The sequence below is a fragment of the Amblyomma americanum genome, chromosome 10 (assembly GCF_052857255.1).
Source record: "Amblyomma americanum isolate KBUSLIRL-KWMA chromosome 10, ASM5285725v1, whole genome shotgun sequence".
NCBI classification, from domain to species: Eukaryota; Metazoa; Arthropoda; class Arachnida; order Ixodida; family Ixodidae; genus Amblyomma; species Amblyomma americanum.
Window position 1 is genome coordinate 29,629,415 of NC_135506.1, and position 19,267 is coordinate 29,648,681.

The 19,267-nt window shown below is 44.8% G+C and overlaps 1 protein-coding gene across 2 annotated transcripts; it reads right to left on the bottom strand.

Moving 5' to 3' along the window:
* Positions 1-2,804: 2,804 nt before the first annotated feature.
* On the bottom strand, positions 2,805-6,457 carry LOC144106164 (uncharacterized). 2 transcript variants are annotated; one of them, XM_077638902.1, is made up of 2 exons: positions 6,187-6,457; positions 2,805-5,281 (listed from the first exon to the last, which is right to left on the bottom strand). In XM_077638902.1, exon 2 carries the CDS (start codon positions 5,270-5,272, stop codon positions 3,239-3,241), a length of 2,034 nt encoding a protein of 677 aa, XP_077495028.1. In that variant the 5' UTR covers positions 5,273-5,281; positions 6,187-6,457; the 3' UTR covers positions 2,805-3,238. The 2 variants fall into 2 exon arrangements, with proteins under 2 accessions (XP_077495028.1, XP_077495027.1); XM_077638901.1 differs by having other exon boundaries at positions 2,805-5,284.
* Positions 6,458-19,267: the final 12,810 nt, after the last annotated feature.

Sequence of the window (19,267 nt, forward strand, 5' to 3'; positions counted from 1 at the left end):
CGTCCTGGGGACGTTTAAGACGTGCCGTGGACGTCTGGTGTAGTTTCAGTGCCTATTGGGAATACAGCTGTGCTGAAAAAGCATAGCTCAGGAAATGTATTCTTGCCTACCACGGCTTTTGAAGCGCTTAGTGCCGTACAGCTCGCACGCAAACAGAAAACGTTATTCAAGCAGATTGTTTTCCTCCATAGTTTTCTCTCTATAATTAGCGAAGACACTGTAGACAGCTCTGATGTTGTCTTCAGATATCAAGAAGAAATTTGCACTGCATAGACCATAAAACTTGTTACAGACAACATTGGCACTCTGTATGCCAATGTTTCAAAAGTGGAACATCGAAAAAGACATGCTTAGTTATTGAAATGTTGCTACATCTTTTTTTTTTCACGATTACTTTAGAAAGCTTATGTAAATCTTCAACAGGAATTTTCGCCTCTGAAACATTGGCTCATAAGTGCAAGGTTTAAAGGGTTAAATTTTTTTTAAAAGTGAGAAAGGCCAACAGCCTCTACAACCTTAGCAGAAGAGTCTTAAAGAAATGTCATCAGATGCAGAGACTTGGAGTTTATTCTTTTGTGGACACCAATGCGTACGTACTGTCATCGGAAATAAGCGTTCACATTGTCGCGTCCACATCTTTGGATGCCGTAAAATACGTAATGTACTGAATTTTCATTATGAACGCTCTCCGTTAATACAGAGAGAAAGAGAGAAATATAACTTTATCAGCACCCGCCAGAGAGAGGGAGAGAGAGAGATGACTTTATTGGCTGCCGCCAGTGAATTTGAAGGGGAGGAAAAGAATTTCTCTGATAATACAATTATATAGTTGACGCATGCAAGCCAGTGAACTGAATGCAGTAGAAAGTTTTCTGAGTTACCTGATAGCATTCAGAATTCAATAATTTTCCGCAACATAAAATTTTTTCTGATGTCTGTATTCGAGCTGGAAGATATTTAGAGCCCATACGGTGCGGAATCTTCTCTGGGACCGCAACATGACACGCGACAGGGATCTTAAGATGCGAAACTCGAGGACTCTGACGTGTGCACACAGCGCACGTCGAATATTCATTTTTGCAAATTTTTACTGAGCTTGAGTTAGCCCCAAATGACCAAATACTTCCTTTGTAAGAAAAGTCAGCCAAGTATTCCAACTAATTCCCCATCTTGCCTAAAAGCCAATAGCTGGATCACATAATCATTCATCGAGAATTATTTTACTGAGAAGCTCGCTCAAACAAGCAACTTATTTTAAGCTCATGTTGTTCAGTGATGCTGTGGGCGGCGTCTTACTCATTAACCCGCATTCTGGAACACGCAAAACTACCGACTGTGGCATCGTTCGTGGAGCCTCTCAAGATGCTTCTCTCGGCTATATCGCTGTCTTGTTCACTATAAAATTTAGCTCAGTAGTTGCCTTTCAGGGGCATAATTTTGTTTCATTTTACGTTTGGTTCGAATGGTTGCTGATTAGGTAAGAATTAATCAGAAATCCGCATAGTATGAAAGGATTCCGAAAAAAAAAGGGGTTTCGCAGCAGCTGCACCGGCAACGCCAGCTTTTGTCTGCGGCAGATTGACGAAAGGAGTGGACCGCGGCACGCACAACAAAAAGAGCTCCCCAGTATTCTGAGAGGTAGGTATGTTGCTGTCGCTACAGCTGTTGGAAAAGCATCCTTTTTTGTCTAGAGTCTGCATCTACAACGCAGATTTCAGATTAATTCCTAACCGAATCAGGCAAGTATCCCACTCAAGGATTACCTCCAAATACCACCTGCGGGCGAAATTTTAGCGCTAACAGTCCGGCTAACAGTAGAGAAGTTTAAGAAGGGCTCTGAGCGATGGGACTGTTTGTTTGTATACTGTTATGCGAAAATTTCCAGGCTCAGTGTTCGTGAATCTTTTTCGCCTTTTAATTAAGCTTACTAGAACTGCCCGAAACATTTTATACCTGAATTGTCGAAGGTCAACTTCAAGGTTTCGGAACAGGCACGTAATAGTTATTGCATCTCTGCTTGCAAGGATATTGCAGCGTATATGCGCATTGGCCAGTTGGGACGTATTTCCAATCATTTAGTCTTGGTTTATGGGGGTTTAACGTCCCAAAGCAACTCAGGCTATGAAGGACGCCGTAGTGAAGGGTTCCGGAAATTTCGACCACCTGGGTTTCTTTTAACGTGCACAGACGTGGCACCCAGTGAGTGGAGCGTCCCGTCTGCAATATTATAACCCCTCTAATACAATATCCTTGCATGACTAGCTGGAAACGTGCCCTTACTTTTTAATAGTCGTACGGCCCGAGTGACAGATTGAAGCTTCTAACAAATTTTTACGTTCAGATTAAAACCTATTGCAGTGAAGAAAACTCTTGCGGAGGGCCTCAAGATTAATTTGGACCGCTACTTGGAGTTACTAAATGCGTCTTCCTGCAGTTCAACAGGGGGCACCACCATATTGGTTCCAAAAACTACGGCAGCAGGTATCCGTTCCTAAAAAAAAGTATTGAAAGATACATTGCGAGCAAGAAATGGAGGATATTGTTGGCGACGGAGAGGTTGAAAGGAGGCAGGGCCGCGAGATGTGAAATTTAGATTTATATTGAGTTTATATCAGGGTAAAAAAAAACGGCCACATCTGTTGAACAAGAGCAAATGTATCATAATCTTATAGAAACATTAGCAGATGAAAATGCTAAATAGAGCTGGAATTTTACATGCGGCAAACTACAGGCTTCGTAGTTCTGCGCACTGAATGAATGATGCCAACTTGTATACAGTATAAGGAAAGAACATGAAGTCAGCAAGCAATAAAGTGGTTCTTTATTATATCTCTGCGCTGGCGAAATTCATGGCTGCACGAAGTGATTTCGCAAAGCACCTTTGGGATAAGCAAGGATTGGCGCCCGCTGTCCTGGCGATACACAGTCGACAACAGCTCTGTTCATCTTGCGGTGTGCACGCAGCCCTCTGCTCAAGACCACGCGCGTTCCATGACACATCGCGTGTCCCATGACACACGTTTAACTTTGTGAAGTGGTCTTTGGGATTGCCTCAAACTGTGAGCCAGATTTTGCAATTAGGTATCTCACTGCATCTACACTGCTTCAAAGAACACAAGGGTGGAAACTTGGGCGAGTCGGTAACGATGATCCATGGTATATGGGGAGCGCAAAAACGGCACAAGGGACAAAGAAAGACGGGCAACACAGGACAACAAAGAACACACTGTCACGGATTTCAAACACTACCCGATAGCCGGTATTCTGCTTCTTGCACCAGCTGTTTGCATTCTTCCTGTGTCTTGCCAGAAACACCTGCCACGGCATCCAGAAGTGAGTCACAAGTGGAAAGAAGACGAAGAGCTTGCATCGACTCGACGTCCACACATAAGTTCAACACGCACTCCACTGCACGATTAAGAAGAGATTGATTCCTGTTTAGGGCGCACATAATTGGGAACGTTTTCAATGCTGGGGAGTATTCAAAGTCTAGAGAAAGAAACACAAAGTTGTTTTCTAATCCTTGAGCAAGCGAACCGATGGCTTTCTCGCCAAGATTGTACGACTTGAACTTAAGTCGGTGCAAGGTTCGGTTCGTGCGCAGCAATTGCTGAACTGCCTTGATATCCTGGTCAGTGTGGAGGTTCTGACGAAACTCCGCTTCACGTACAGTCTTGTTCCGAGCAAGACCACAGATAATTTCGGTCACAGCATTGTACCGTCGGTTGACTGTACCTAGAGTAAACTTTTTCAGCGAATTAGTCGTCTCCAGAAGAGAGACAAATGCTTTCGCGCACTCTGGTGCAAGTGTCTCGGGACAGCTAATGACCAGTTCCGTAAGCAAAGCACAGCTGACAAGTGCCGAGTAAAACCACTTTGCGACGCTACTAGGATCAGCGTCATCTGTCCAGCCAACTCGAAAGCAGCTCTGATCATCTTGCGGTATGCACGCTGCCCACTGCTCAAGGCCACGCGTGTTCCATGACACATCAAGACGTGTAAACACGCTTTGTGTGAGAGCAAAAGACGGTGACCATTCCTCGGAAACATCAATGTTCCCGAGACGCACACACTCTACAGTGTTGTTTCGTGCAAGAGATTCTGCGAAGGTTGACAAAATGTCTTCGGTCAGTCTGCAGTTGGACACATCGAGGCGCTTTAAAGAAACGTTCTCGTGCAGAGCTTTAGCTAATGCCTGTGCTCCGAGGTTGCTGATGGGATTGTCTGAAAGGTAGAGTTCTTCGAGTGCAGTGTTTTCGTGCAGAATGTCCGCTATGACTATTGCACAGCTGCTTGTGAAGATTGTCTGGACGAGCTTCAGGCGCTTGAGGCTGGTGTTCGTCCGCAATGCCTGCAAGCCATCCCACATTGTATTGCCCGATATATCATGCGCGTATAGAAGTGACAGCTCCTCGAGAGTAGTATTGTGTTTCAGAGAGGTAAGGATGATACCAACAACATCTGCACCCAGATAGCACACAGACAACTTCCGTAGTGTCGTGTTCCCCTTCAAAGCCGTCGCAAGAAGAGCAGCAGTTGAAGGTAATATCAGAGACCCTTGCATCTCAAGAACATTCATGCAAGAAGAATCACCTACTGCACGTAATAGCTTCGATGTAGCTCTCTTTGACATGCTGTTGCGTGCGACCAAGCGATCCACTGCACCTCTCCTAATAGTGCTGGCCACTTTTTGCACGGCCGTGCTGGAGGCCATGAGGTTTTGGATGTCCAAAGACTTGAGGCGAACCGACATACTTGCTAGTGTAGAAGCCAGGACGCTGGACACGTGCATTCCATGCCAAACATCCCACATCTGAGTGGTATCTATAAGGACTTGCTCTAGACCTTTGTTAACCCTTAGTGCCTTGCAAAACAGCATAGGAAAGTTGGTTAGGAAAACCACTGTACCAGCAAGCTCAAGTCGCTTGATGCAGCGATGACATCTGAGAAGCCAGTACACCAGTATGGCGCTCTCCAGATAAAAGCTGTCGTAGTCCGTGTCATCACTTGAAACACAGTTCATAGTAAATGCACCAGGTGTGTGCTCCACGACCTGCACAGAGACTGTGCAGAGAACTTTGTTCAAATCGGGCAAGTGCCAGGCTATCCAGCACGTAGTGCGGTTTTCAGTGCTGCCGCAAGGTGTGTTGAGGTCCACGCCACAATCACTGAACGCGGCTGACAAACTCTTCACTTTGCTAGCAATCCGTGTGCAATCCAAACACTGTATTTCTTTTTCAATGCTGCCAAGATCACTTTGCGACATCTTCATGATGTTGTCCTTCTGGAATGAAAGCAAGCAGAATTCCTTCATTTATCAAGTGACGGCATCAAGAGGAAAAACATGACGAGAAAACAGCGCGCTCACATGGTGCTCTAGATGAGCATACAACACATAGCGAATTTGTGCTTGGTGCACAATTTCGCCAGGTTTGGCAAACGAGGCTTTTTAAATCGTCACACTCTTAACACCAAAACGTGCCATACGAATGTGAGCGAGCTGTCCTGCTGTAGCCGCGGATGCATTACGCAACACTTTCGTGTATTCACAAGCCCACTAACTGACCAAGGCTGAAACCCTCGTAAAAAAGATTAGTAATCTGCTTGGGAGTACCTGTTGTTAAAAGCAGATTGGTATGTGCTGAAAAGGCATTTTGATAGACCCTCAGTGCTATAGTTACAGACACACGTAACGCAATGTTTTTAAACATGCACCAACAAGCAGCAAACTAAACTGGAGCCAAGAACCTTATCTTGTGATCTGAATATATTCAAAACACCCGCGCCTATTTGATTGTCATCGGAGGTTACCGCATCCACAGCAGCCAACGTTGGAGAGGGATGGGTCTTTGGTGAGCCGAAAAGCTCAATATTAATTATATTCACCGGTTGCTTCAAACAATTGTTTAAAACGGCATTCAGCGAAGCAGAATGTAGCACTGACATCCTCAGACGAAGGGGAAATGTCAATCAGACCGGAAAACAAAACTGGAAAACGTAGCAAGTACAGTTTTAAGACGCGTACTGCGTAAATGCGGCAGTGAATAATCAAGTCAGAGCTCAGTTCTCGACAGTTATCACAGCAAAACGCGGTGTCAAGCGGCGCACATGAGTAAAAAAACACGACTGCTCCTTGAATGGATACCGAATAGAAAATATGCTTGCACGGGGACCTACGAAACTCACGTGAAGCAAAAGCAGGCCGCCATCGGCAAACAGGCACAGTGGTTGCAGTCTACGGTTCAGCTGGCGAATAGCGGTGGACGTAACAAACAGAACAGGCACTTGTGATTGCACAGATCATAGTATATATTGCAGCTCGCACTCGACATTTCGACGCTCCTACAGAGTGGCGACGGCGACACAACGCGCGAAAGCCTTCCAAACGCCCTTGACCCAACAATCGTCCATGCCCACGCCATTTTGCAGTTGCTCTGCTCTGCATAAACAGCTACATTATCGCCATCTCTGGGTTGTCCACAACAACTCTCTTGTCACCTCCGAGATTGGCGTCTTCGTGCCCTCGTGTGGAGAGTTTGTTAGTAGAAGGTTTAGTAGTGCGGTGAGGCTCACACTGTCCGATTGAAACTGAAAGCGTTGTCCGCTTGGGGCGCTGATGTAGTTTTGTCATTCCCGCGAATCCAGCGGCAGTGCGCGTACAGCTGCGCGGCTTTCGGCTTCTCTTGCCGAAATATTAAGCATAGTATGGCAGCGATCGTAACGTGCTCCAACTTGAGCGAGTATTTGTGTGAACTAGTTATGAAAATAAAAGAAAATCCTATTCTATTTTCTGCCTTACTTCCCGGTGCGCCCCACGGAACACTCAGCATGTTTTCCTGTACCAGGTTGTTTTAGGGCGTGTGGCGTTAAAACGGTTGACATTAAGCAAATAGGCCAGGTTCATTGCGGGAGGAACATAGACTGTTTACGTATCTGCTTGTGAGATTGCTACTGAGCTTGAGAACATCCCGAAGGAAAAAAAAAAGTTTGAATGAAGAGATGGCTTGTTTTTTTTTTGGGGGGGGGGGGGGGGGGGCAATCTGGGTCCGAGTCCGTGCGTTCTTCCATGGATGGTTCAAGGGTCTCACCTAATAATGATAGGCCTATTGATGCAGCAAACTGGCCCGTTATGAAATTTTCATATTGCACACTGCGCAACCCGAGCCTGCGATGTGTTGAGAGAAGTGGACGACGTCCCGGCCCATTGGCCCTGGGATATTCATTAGTTTAGGCAGTTGAGGTTGAGGTTGAAAGTTTATTTGTGATTCCAAACGAACTTACGAGAATATACAGCGAGAGGTCGAAAGGTACAATACCGCAGGTGGGACCTTGCACCTGCGGTCTTGTACCTGAACAAGAAATAAAATTGACGTCCCCTTGCCAGTGCGACAGGTGCGGTTTGATGGCTAAGTATAAAGTGGCATGTGCAGGGGAATCCTGGCTGAGTGCTGAGCACAGGAAGTAGGTAAGGGCCCGCGATCACAATAACAGAACATAAGCAAATTGCTGAAGGAGATCTGAAGGCCTTAAATTACTTCATTCACGTGATACAGAACATCCGATTCACAACGTTTTGTTTTGTGTAACTTTTGCATTTCCGCGTCACTTTGAAACAGACTTGCGAACGGGCCGAAATGCTTTTAGACCTAAGCGTGAACAAAGGAGTCATGGAAGCAGAACTGAATTCGTGAATGGTACGTATGACCTGAAAAAATGACAATTAGAAAATTATTCTCTGCGCCGCAGTAATCGCAATTAAAACGTTTGACGACTACTAAAACAGCGCCACAACGAATTCTTGTAAAACGAAAGCAAAAATAGGCTGTAATGATATTTAGATCTTTTGTGGGGAATAAACGTCTTTTTAATATGGACAACAAGTGCTAACGAGGAGGTATAACACAAATAATGTAAATGCTTACATATGAAGTTCGCTACACGAAGAATCAGAGGTACAGAGGTAGTTTGCTGGGAAAATGAAATAGAAACAGTCTGCAGATTTGAATTTCATTGAGCAGTCTAGATATGGACATAGATTCTCTCGTGAAACTTTCCATATGACCAGTCCCGTCATTCCATATATTCTCTACATATATGTAAAACCTATATAGGGCATATGGAGTGGAGTTAACTATATGGATAGCGGGTATGGAATAGTGAAACCATAGCTACAAATATTTTCGGGCTGGTCTTGGTTACCGCCTGCACAAAAAATTTGGTAATCACGTCAGACCCCGATCCAACGCCTATGCTATTTAGCCTTCACAGATAACGAGAAAATATTTGACTCGGCCGAAAGCACAGCAGTCATGCAGGCATTACGGAATCGCAAGGTAGAAGAGCCTTACGTAAAAATTCTGGAAGGTATCTATAACCCCTGCACAGCCACCATATCGTTCTATAAAAACAACAGAAAAATTCCAATAACGGAGGGCTTTAGGCAGGGAGACATTATGTTAACACTGCTATTCACCGACTGTTTACAGGAGGTATTCGGAGACCTGGAATGGAAACAGTTGGAGATAAGAGTTAACGGAGAATGCTGCGGTAATCTGGGATTCGCTGATAACATTGGCTGGCTAAGTCATTAAGGGTATGAACTGCAAAGCATGATCAGTGGTTGAGACAGGAAAATCGGAATGATGGGCCTAAAAAATAATATGAACAAAAAATAATGTTCAACAGTCCCGGAAGGGAACAGCCGCTTGCAATTGGTAGCGAGGCGCTGTAAGTGATAAGGGAATAGGGCTACTTAGAGCAGGTAGTGGCCGCAGATCCGGACCACGAGCGTGAAATAACAAGACGAATAAGACTGGGATGAAGCGCATATGGCAGGTGTTCTCAGATTATGAAAGGCAGTTTACCACTATCCCCCACAGGAAAGTGCATAGCAGCTGCATGTTACCGGTACTTACCTATGGGGTAGAAACGTGGAGGATGCGAAAACAGGATAACCGATGGTCGTTAAGGGTAACGTAATCGATTCCAAGAGAGGACAAGCGTATCAGGAGGCGGCAGAGAGTTAGGTGAGCGGATGAGATCAAGAAGTCTGCGGGTATAAATCGGCCCCGGCTGGTTCAGGATATTGTTAATTGGAGAGATGTGGAAGAGCCCTTTGCCCTGCAGTGGGCGTGGTCAGGCTGAACACAATGATCATGAATGTACGTTTTGCTTCCAGGGATGTATTTGCTTCTTAGGCCAATCCTGGTCGTCTTGTACAAATATTGACCACAGAATAAAAACTTTCTTCCTCACCTTGTACACTTCGCGCTAGTTTTGAGTCCGTAACATCATAAAATCCGCTGTGCCCGCTATAAAACGGACTGGTCAAACCCCATATCTCTCTTAGAAAATACGTTCTGATTCGAGAAGGAGGCTAGCTGGGCTCTGTGCACGACTGAAAAATAGTGCCACTCCAACAGAGGAGAACAACGACAACAACAACAAAATGCTCGTCTCCTCTGCCAACTGCTCATACCATCAAGAAGAAGAAAACATTATTAACCACAAGCCCGCATTTTGACGCCCGGGACAGATTCAAGGCGATTAACCGCTTCCAGAACCAGCACTCTGGATTCTTCTTGCGTCTTGCCCGCAGCCTTTAATCGGGCGCAAGCTGTTTGAATCTGCCTTTAGTAGTGTGTTGAAAAGTACTAGCATACAACAAAAAATATATTTCAGTGATGCATGTGTTACCGCAGGAGAAATGACGTTAGCATACCGTTTCACCTGCGAGAGGAAGACCTCGGTGAAGCAAGCTAAAGTGCTGCAGCCACGCACAGTCTTGGTGAAAAGTATAGAGTCCAAGGGCTCTGCTTCTGAACCCTGCTACGTGGCTCCTCTTGCACAATCAGGAACTCTAACCTCACGAAGGCGGGAGGAACTTAAATCCTCAGCCCTTCCAAGCTTAGTTAGGACTGACAAATCTGCTTAATAATTGCGCGAATAAATGTCATGTACAAAATGAGTTTCCAATTCATTGGTGCATTCTGCTTTTTTTTTCTCTAATTGCGCAGTTTTCGATAAACTTTAGAGCAGACCTCCTCTACATGTGTGCGCCAGCACAGATGATGATGAATAATCACTACTAAATATTGAAAGCTACGCACATTGGACAAAGTTTTCACCAGTTTATAGTAAAAAGAAAGCGCGTTTTTTTCTTATCATATGAGCAAACGTTTATTTTGAGTAATAAATTTCCATCCCCCACGATATGCAGCGAGAACATAAAACTTGCAGGCATCGGTCGATTTTACTTTTGTCACATGTATCAGCCACTCTGGGAAATTAGGCAATCGTCGGAGAAAAGTTTTATTTTACAGGTGATTCAAGAAATATTATCATTTTTATAAAAAAAAAACAACAGCAACGGTCCCAACACTGACCCTTCAATCAGTTCCGAACACGACGGATTGTACACGTCCAAACAGGCTGCAATCCAGTTCACGGTATCTGAATCAATACCTGTGTTCCGAAGTTCAAAAAGCAATTTAATACGAGGGGCCTTGTCGAATGCCTAGGAAAAATCTATGCGGATGACGTCAACTTGTTCGTGGGCATCCAAAGCTAATTATAAATTATGAGTCGTTTCAATGAGCTGTCGAGCAGTGTATAAACCACTTCGGAATCCAAGCTGAGACGAACAGAAGTAGTTTTTGTAGCGAAAGCTACGCTGGCCACGAACCCGCAGTTTCGCGGTGCTCGCAGTCCCACCATGGTCGCAGCGCACCATGTGACCAACCACGCGACTGGTCACGTGACATGCCACGGCGCCACCTCCTCGCCATCTGGCGTGACGTCAGAGGAGAAGCCGCGCGCCGCGCCGTCGGCTTCCAACCAAACTATGCCTTAGCTTTCGCTACGTATATCCTGGCATAGCCGAGCTAAGCCACTGCCAATTTTTCGCCACAATGAAAAGGATATGTTTGCTGTTGCATGCTCTGTAGCCTTACAAATCACAAAAGTAAGCGAAATTGGGCGATAGTACCTGGCTTCAGCTCGACTGTTGCATTTAAAAACATGGTTCCCAATAGCGCTGCGCCAATCTTAAGGTACTGAATAGGTTTGCAAGGACTTTCTAAAGGTTTCAGTCAGCTCTTTTTCAAGGCGATCTACAACGTATGTATTGACACTACACTTTGTTCCTGATATCAATAATTAAAAAGCAAGATAATTGGTCTTTAATTATTAGTATGGTTGGAGAAAGAACAACACTTCAGAGTAGGTCAGGATACGATCAACAGATCTCAGTTTGTTTCACAGGGCTAGGGTACTGCGTCTTATTCAAACGCTTGGATATATCGGAGTCATGTCATATTTAGCTGGGACACCTGGTATATATCTTTTGTGACGTCATCCTGCTCGGAGGTGATCGACTGAACTCCCCACAGCTGGCCTGCCAACTCTCGATTTGCGCGCTATGCAGTGAGCGTTGACCTTAGCCTCTGAGTTTTGATCTTTTTTCCTGGCAACTAGCAGTTGCTGTTCCCAACCAAGGGGAAAAGCGTTTTTTTTTTTGCGTAATTTGCCGGGTTTGAGCATCTGCACGGCCAACTGTCAAGAGTTGGAGTGATATTAAAAGAGCTTGAAGCTATGCGTATTCCCTTCTTAAAACAGCCGTTACATTACCGTGGAACTTCCGTTACATAAACGTTTACATTATACCGTGGCACTTCGAAACAGACATGCAAAGGTGCTGAAATGCATATACACCAAGGTGTGAACAAAGAAATCATGACCAGCGGAGCGTTTGTGCTGCCCGGTTGGAAGCAAACTTAGATTCTTTGATGGCGTATGAAGCGAAAAAAATGGGTGTTAGCCGCCGCAGTAACCAATTAAAGCTTGTGATGATTATCGATAGCTCTCCACAAACTCTTCTTTTATTTTGAAAAGAAAGAAAAATAGGCAGAAAGAATAATCCGATATTTCGTGTTGAATAAAGGTTTTATCACTATAGACAACAAAATGGAAACACGAAAGTATAACACAATAGAAAGTATGACACAATAAAGAAAGTATAACACAATAGAGTGAAGAGTCACAGACGCTGAGGTAGTTTACTGAGAAAATGAGATATAAACAGTTTGCGACCCGCCGCGGTGGCTCAGTGGTTAGGGCGCTCGACTACTGATCCGGAGTTCCCGGGTTCGAACCCGACCGCGGCTGCTGCGTTTTTATGGAGGAAAAATGGTAAGGCGCCCGTGTGCTGTGCGATGTCAGTGCACGTTAAGGATCCCCAGGTGGTCTAAATTATTCCGGAGCCCTCCACTACGGCACCTCTTTCTTCCTTTCTTTTTTCACTCCCTCCTTTACCCCTTCCCTCACGGCGCGGTTCAAGTGTCCAACGATATATGAGGCAGATACTGCGCCATTTACTTTCCCCAAAGCCATTCATTATTATTATTGTTAAACAATCTGCGGAAGTGGATTTGATTGAACAGGCCACATATGGACATACCGGTAGTTAGCAGGTTAGAGATATACTGGGAAATATGCTATATTTGTATGCAGTTCCCAATCCCTCATATCCTCCACATATGGCTGGACTGCATTTGTAGAAATGTTGTATATATATATATATATATATATATATATATATATATATATATATATATATATATATATATATATATATATATATATATATATATATATATATATATATATATATATATATATATATATATATATATATATATATTGATAGAGAGAGAGAGAGCGAAGTATACGCTTCGTTTAAGGAAACATTTTTATTTTAATCGACGTTTCGATCGGAGGACCTTGAAAATGATCGGTTCTCTGATCAAAACGTCTAGTAAAATAAAATGTTTCCTTAAACGAAGCGTATACTTCGCTCTATATTATTTTAAGCAGTCAGTCGCAACTATATATATATATATATATATATATTAGCAGACAAGGCAAATGAAATGAGGGGTTCGTTTGACACAAACATACGAAGGAAGCCAACTGTCACCGAAACCAGGTGCATAGGGGAATTTCTCAATTTTTTTAATTTGTGGTGTCCATAAATTGGAGAATAATACTTCGATTAATCTGTCACTTAAGGAAAATTACTTATAAAGCAGCAGAAAAACAACCATGCCGCCGGTGGGATCCGAACCCACGACCTCCGAATATCGCGTCCGGTGCTCTACCAACTGAACTACGGCGACGCCTGTCCAATCTGCTACTTTCGTGGGTATTTTTTTTTTTTTGCGTGTAAGCGAACTTTGAGGGTGTGAACCTTGAGGTGCTGGTGAACACGCGATCCCCACGCGATCGCATGGACCATACTGTACATCAAGCCACCCTCCCCAAATTAAAGGTTCAGTATTTGCCCCTCTCAGGAGGTGAACAAGAATTTAGAGCAGTAGGCGCCACCACCATCAGCATCATCATCATCATCCTCACACGACATGCCATGACATTACATATCATGAAATTTAACCGATGGTCCTTTAAAGCATCTGAGTGGATTCCAAGAGAGGGCCAGCACGGAAGGGTGCGTTAGAGGGTCAGACGGGCGGTTGAGGTTAGGAAGTTTGCGGGGATGAGGTGACCGGAGGTAGTCAGTTTTGTGTTGATGATGATGGCATGCGAGATCAGGGATTCAAAGTGCTATTTTATGAATAGCTTTCTTAATATACTGAGTCTTAAACTGCGGAGGAAATAGATGGTTAAGAAAGAAAGAAAAACATCGAGACTATCTTGGTATGATTGCATCACCGCAAGTAAACTAACTTAAGTGGAGCTCTAACAGTATCTACTAGGGTTATTATGCTTAATAAAATCAAGCATGCAACTATATCATTAGCATATTGGCGCTATTGTAACGCACCAGTCACTCTCCAGTGGGAAGCAACCTTAAATGCGGCATATCTCACTGAGGATGTCCATGATTCTGCAAACAAATTGACGCGCCTAAATCACTTGACTTGCTACTATGTTTCTTCAAGCTTTTATGTTGTGAGGCGGCGGATCCAGGGTCGTTTGTGAGACGCTTCTTAAATAATGCTTTGGCGTCGTGTCGTAGCCAGCATTCAAAATCCATTCGAAGATGATTTGGCATCTTTTCAAGACATACTATGTATTTCGAATAGTTTTGAATGTGCAAGCTCAGTTTTCTCGTCCGTTAGAATAGCAGAGAATTCGATTCGCTATTCCGAAATTTCGACTCTTCGCACAATATCTTAAGGAGCGCCTGACAGCATGCCTTCAAAGAACGTCGCCAAATCATTTAGCCAACGCCTGCCACATGAAGGAAAACACGCGAAGAGGAACAGCATCAACTCCTATCATTATCCCATAAGGGACGTCGCCAGGAGATTCAAGGTGGGGTGGCGCAAAGAAGCAGGGAAGGGGGGGGGGGGGCTGCAAAATGTTGGGCAGGCATGATCCTTGTGTATACTGACTGCCAGCGATGAAAATAAAAGAGAAGAAGAAAATGAAATGGCGAGATCTTCATATAGCCGTGAGGGATCCTAATGGGGACTGCACTATCGTGGACTATCGTCTTCATCATGGCTTGAATAAACGATCGGCAATTTTTTCTGTTGCGCGGAAAATTTTTGGGGCGGCAGCTGCCACACGTCGGCTCCTCTTGGCGCCGTATCCCAGCAAGCGATCAATAAGACGGGCTCAGCGTTCACCAAGTGACATACACGAAAGCAGATCTCGACAAAGGAGTGGAATGCACATTCGCACTCTCCAAGCTTAAGCCACAGAATTATAAAGCACGTGCTTAGACATGAACTGTGCACAAAGTGCACGAAACATCAGCAAATGCGTCCCAACACGACCTCCAGTCGGTTCACCATTGACCGTGTAGACATTGGCTGACCTCTCCTCAGCGCTCTGAAGTGTTTTGCTAGTTGCATCGCTCCCTGGTGGCTTTAAGCAGAAGCAGAACTGCAGCTTCCGAGATCCTAGTTAGTGCGCTGGATCTTTATGGCGGCGAAGAGCAACCGCCGGAGGTTGGTCCCAAAACAGGTCGATTGGTGGCGCTGTCGACGGAATTCTGGACAACGTTCGGAATGCTGGGCAACGTTTGAAGCCGCGGTGGCTCAGTGGTTAGGGCGCTCGACTACTGATCCGGAGTACCCGGGTTCGAAACCGACCTCGGAGGAAAAACGCTAAGGCGCCCGTGTGCTGTGCGATGTCAGTGCACGTTAAAGATCCCCAGGTGGTCGAAATTATTCCGGAGCCCTCCACTACGGCATCTCTTTCTTCCTTTCGTCTTTCACTCCCTCCTTTATCCCTTCCCTTACGGCGCGGTTCAGGTGTCCAACGATATATGAGACAGATACTGCGGCATTTCCTTTCCCCAAAAACCAATTATATATATATATATATATATATATATATATATATATATATATATATATATATATATATATATATATATATATATATATATATATATATACACAATTATATTATATAGCACGGGAAGCTCAGAGTAAAGCACTATACGAAGAACGCCTGAGGAAATTGGATGATAAAAGGTGGGCAGCTAAGGTATTTAAATGCCTGTACAGAAAGAGCGTTGACACACAGTGGCAGAAACGAACTAGAAAGCTGGCCAGTAAGTTTGCCAGAGACGAGGAAGGAGAAAGAAAGAGCATTAAACCACAGTTTGAAAACGTCGAAGGTAAAAATTGGATAGATTCAATGGAAAAGAAGCATAGTGTAGAACTATATCGATGCTGGAAAAGGCAGATCAGGAAGGAAACGTTTTATGATAACTCAAGAGGCAGTGCCCTCCCCTTTGAAGCTAGGTCAGGGTGTCTTAGAACGCGCAGCTACAGAAAAAAATTTAACGAAGATGACACATGTGCTGTGTGTGGTAAATCTGAAGAAACAATAGAATACCTCATCCTAAAATGCGATGGTATCCATCCCGATGTCGATGCAGGCACAGTCACTCTTCCTGAGGCCTTAGGGTTTAGGGGTAACAATAGTCATGTAAATAAATCTGCGGTGGAAATTAGCAAAAAGCGATTGGAGGATTGGTTGCACAAAAGTAGAGAGGTGACATAAGTTTTAAAGTGCAGGAAGACGTTTTTTTAAAGGAAATGGCGAATTGTATTAATAACTTACCGCAGAGTAAACAAAAATAAAGGAAAAAACTGAGCATAGTGGCAACAACCACTGCCCCGTTTCAATGGGGACGCTCCTACCTTCCTTCCATCCATCCATCCATCCATCCATCCATCCATCCATCCATCCATCCATCCATCCATCCATCCATGGACGATTCAGCAGCTACTCGAGACCTCACGCCACAGAAAACTGGCAGCCAGCGAAATTTGTCTCGTTCAATGATTATACTGTCTCAATGATTATATTGCAGTTATATTCTGCGCCTATCAAATTTTGGGGTGCAGTGATTCTTATATAGCTCAGTAATACCAGTACTACTGATGAAGGTTCGCTTACTTCCGAACTGTAACATGTTAGCGCGCAAGTAGACTGTAGCGGATGAAAGAGAGGCGCCGCTGTTTGAGTCTGAGTTCAATGGTCTGCTGAAAACTACCAGGATAAAGGAAAATAAAATAAAATAAAATGGTTTAGTGCTTATTGTGTTACCACATATTGCAATGATGTCACCACACCATTTCGCCCTGCGATATGAACATCCCCGAGAAGAAAACGGAGGTATTGCAGCTGCACTTAAGAAAAAAATTAAAATCGACCTGTGCCTTCAATGACGACAGGTGGCGGGCAGGGGCGTACCGGGTGAGCCACTGCTCCAGGGATGGTATGAGAACTCCGGGATCTATGAATGTCGAGAAGAGAAAGACCAATTCTGCACATGCGGGCATTAGCCCATTAACTATCGCGTCATACGCTTAACGTGGAGCGCGGGCCTCGGTACAGCAGCGACTGCCTTCATGAAGTTAGCGCGCAGATCAAAAGGGGTGCGGCGGCGTCGCGACGGCGGCTAGGTTGAGCCATGTAGAGGTTGAATTGCCAGCTGCTTGGCATCGGGTTACATCGCGCCGCAGCCCGCGGCGACTGCGTTCACAAAGTGAGCAGGCGGGCTTACTCCTTATCACACTTAAGCAGACTTAAAGGGCCACTGAGGAGAAGTTGAAGTTGGCTTGTATCCATAGAATAGCAGCTCCTGATCACAAAAACGCCACTCTTCCTGAAAACAAGGCTCTTGTAATGTAGAAAATAGCAAGAACCAAAATACAGGTATCGCCGCCGCAGGCCAATCTCGCAAGTACAAGCGTGATGACTTCTTAGGACAAAGAAGTATGGTGGGGCAGCCAGAAAAAGAATGTAAACCAATATGCCCCTGCCTGTGCCACTAAGTATAACAGGCTAACTACTTCTTAGGACAAGAGGCGCCACCTTGGAGGAATTTTCCTTACTTCATGGAAGCCACGAATCTCTGAGGCTTGCAAAAGAAGGTTGCGCACCGCACCGCTAGCTGTCAGAAATCACGGCGTCTGCGTTTACGTCACGATACACGTCACTCCGTTCGGTGACGTCATAAGAGTTGCCGTGCCGTCATAAGAGTTCCCTGAGTTTGAATCATAGGGGCGGGAAAATTTTTTTCAACTTAGAATCCAAATTTCTTTGAAATAAATGCATCTTTCGCGCCCGGACACGCGGCAACAAAGCCATGAAATGTCGAACTATCAGATTTTGCTAAAAAAAAAATTGATAGAGTTCTCTTCAGTGTCCCTTTAAGTGTTTCGCTAGACTTTATTGTTCGAGTTGCGGTTTAAGGTCAGTAATAAAACTACTTTACGTAAACGGTAGCTCGGTGCAAAAATTTCAGTCAGCTGTTTTTCAAGACAGTCTACAACTTCTGTATTGACACTTTGTTCCTGAAGCCAATAAGTAAAAATTCAATCATTAGTATTTGCAATTAATAAGGTTTGAAGAAATAAAAAAATCATTCCAAACTAGGTCAGGGGACTCTCAGCAGACCTCAGTTGCTTCCACTGGGGCTACGGTACTCCGTGTTCTTAAAAGCTTGGTTGCATTTAGCTGGGACACCGTGCCTTTTGCAACGTTATCCTGCTTTGAAATAAGTGACTGCTGTTCACAACCGGCCTGACAGCTGCTCTCAATTTCCGAGCTCTGCAATCAGCGTTGACTTGAGTTTTGGTTTTATTTTTTTTTACTCGCAACTTGCGGTTTCTGCTCCCAACCACCGGTGAAAGGGTTTTTTTTATTGTCTCTAATTTTGCGGCTTTTAGCATCTTCTCGGCGTGCTATCTTCGTGGTACGATGCACCACGGATGGCTTTCAGAATCTTGAACTCAGTTATGCAAAAAATTATAATTGGTTTTTAAGGAATGTAAATGGCGCAGCATCTGTCTCATATACCGGCGGACACCTGAACCGCGCCATAAGGGAAGGGATAAAGGAGGGAGTGAAAGAAGAAAGGAAGAAAGATGTGCCGTAGGGGAGGGCTCCGGAAGAATTTCGACCACCTGGAGATCTTTAACGTGCACTGACATCTCACAGCGCACGGGCGTCTTAGCGTCTCGCCTGCATCGAAACGCGGCCGCCGCGGTCGGGTTCGAACCCGGGTACTCCTCCGGATCAGTAGCCGAGGGCCCCACAACCACTGAGCCATCGCGGCGGGTATTTCTCTACAGTTATAATTAAAAAAATTAGAGATGGACACCTAATTACTTTACGTGTTGGCAATGCGGGAAGTGAAGTCACTCCCGGTCTAGTGACGTCACTTCCTTCCAGCCAATGGGATTTATCCGCTCTGATGACGTCACTTCCTTCCAGCCAATGGGATTTATCCGCTCTGATGACGTCACTTCCATTCAGCCAATGGGATTTATCCGCTCTGATGACGTCACTTCCTTCCAGCCAATGGGATTTATCCGCTCTGATGACGTCACTTCCATTCAGCCAATGGGATTTATCCGCTCTGATGACGTCACTTCCTTCCAGCCAATGGGATTTATCCGCTCTGATGACGTCACTTCCATTCAGCCAATGGGATTTATCCGCTCTGATGACGTCACTTCCATTCAGCCAATGGGATTTATCCGCTCTGATGACGTCACTTCCTTCCAGCCAATGGGATTTATCCGCTCTGGCAATGTCACTTCCCTTCAGCCAATGGGAAGTACCCAGGAAATATCCGGGTTTTAGGAAAGGAAAGGCGCAGTAACTTCCTCACTCTACGGTGGACACCTCGAGCGCACCATGAGGAAACAAAGGAGGTGAAAAAAGGAAGAGAGAGATAGGCGCTGTTGTGGACGGCTCTAGAATAATTTCAACC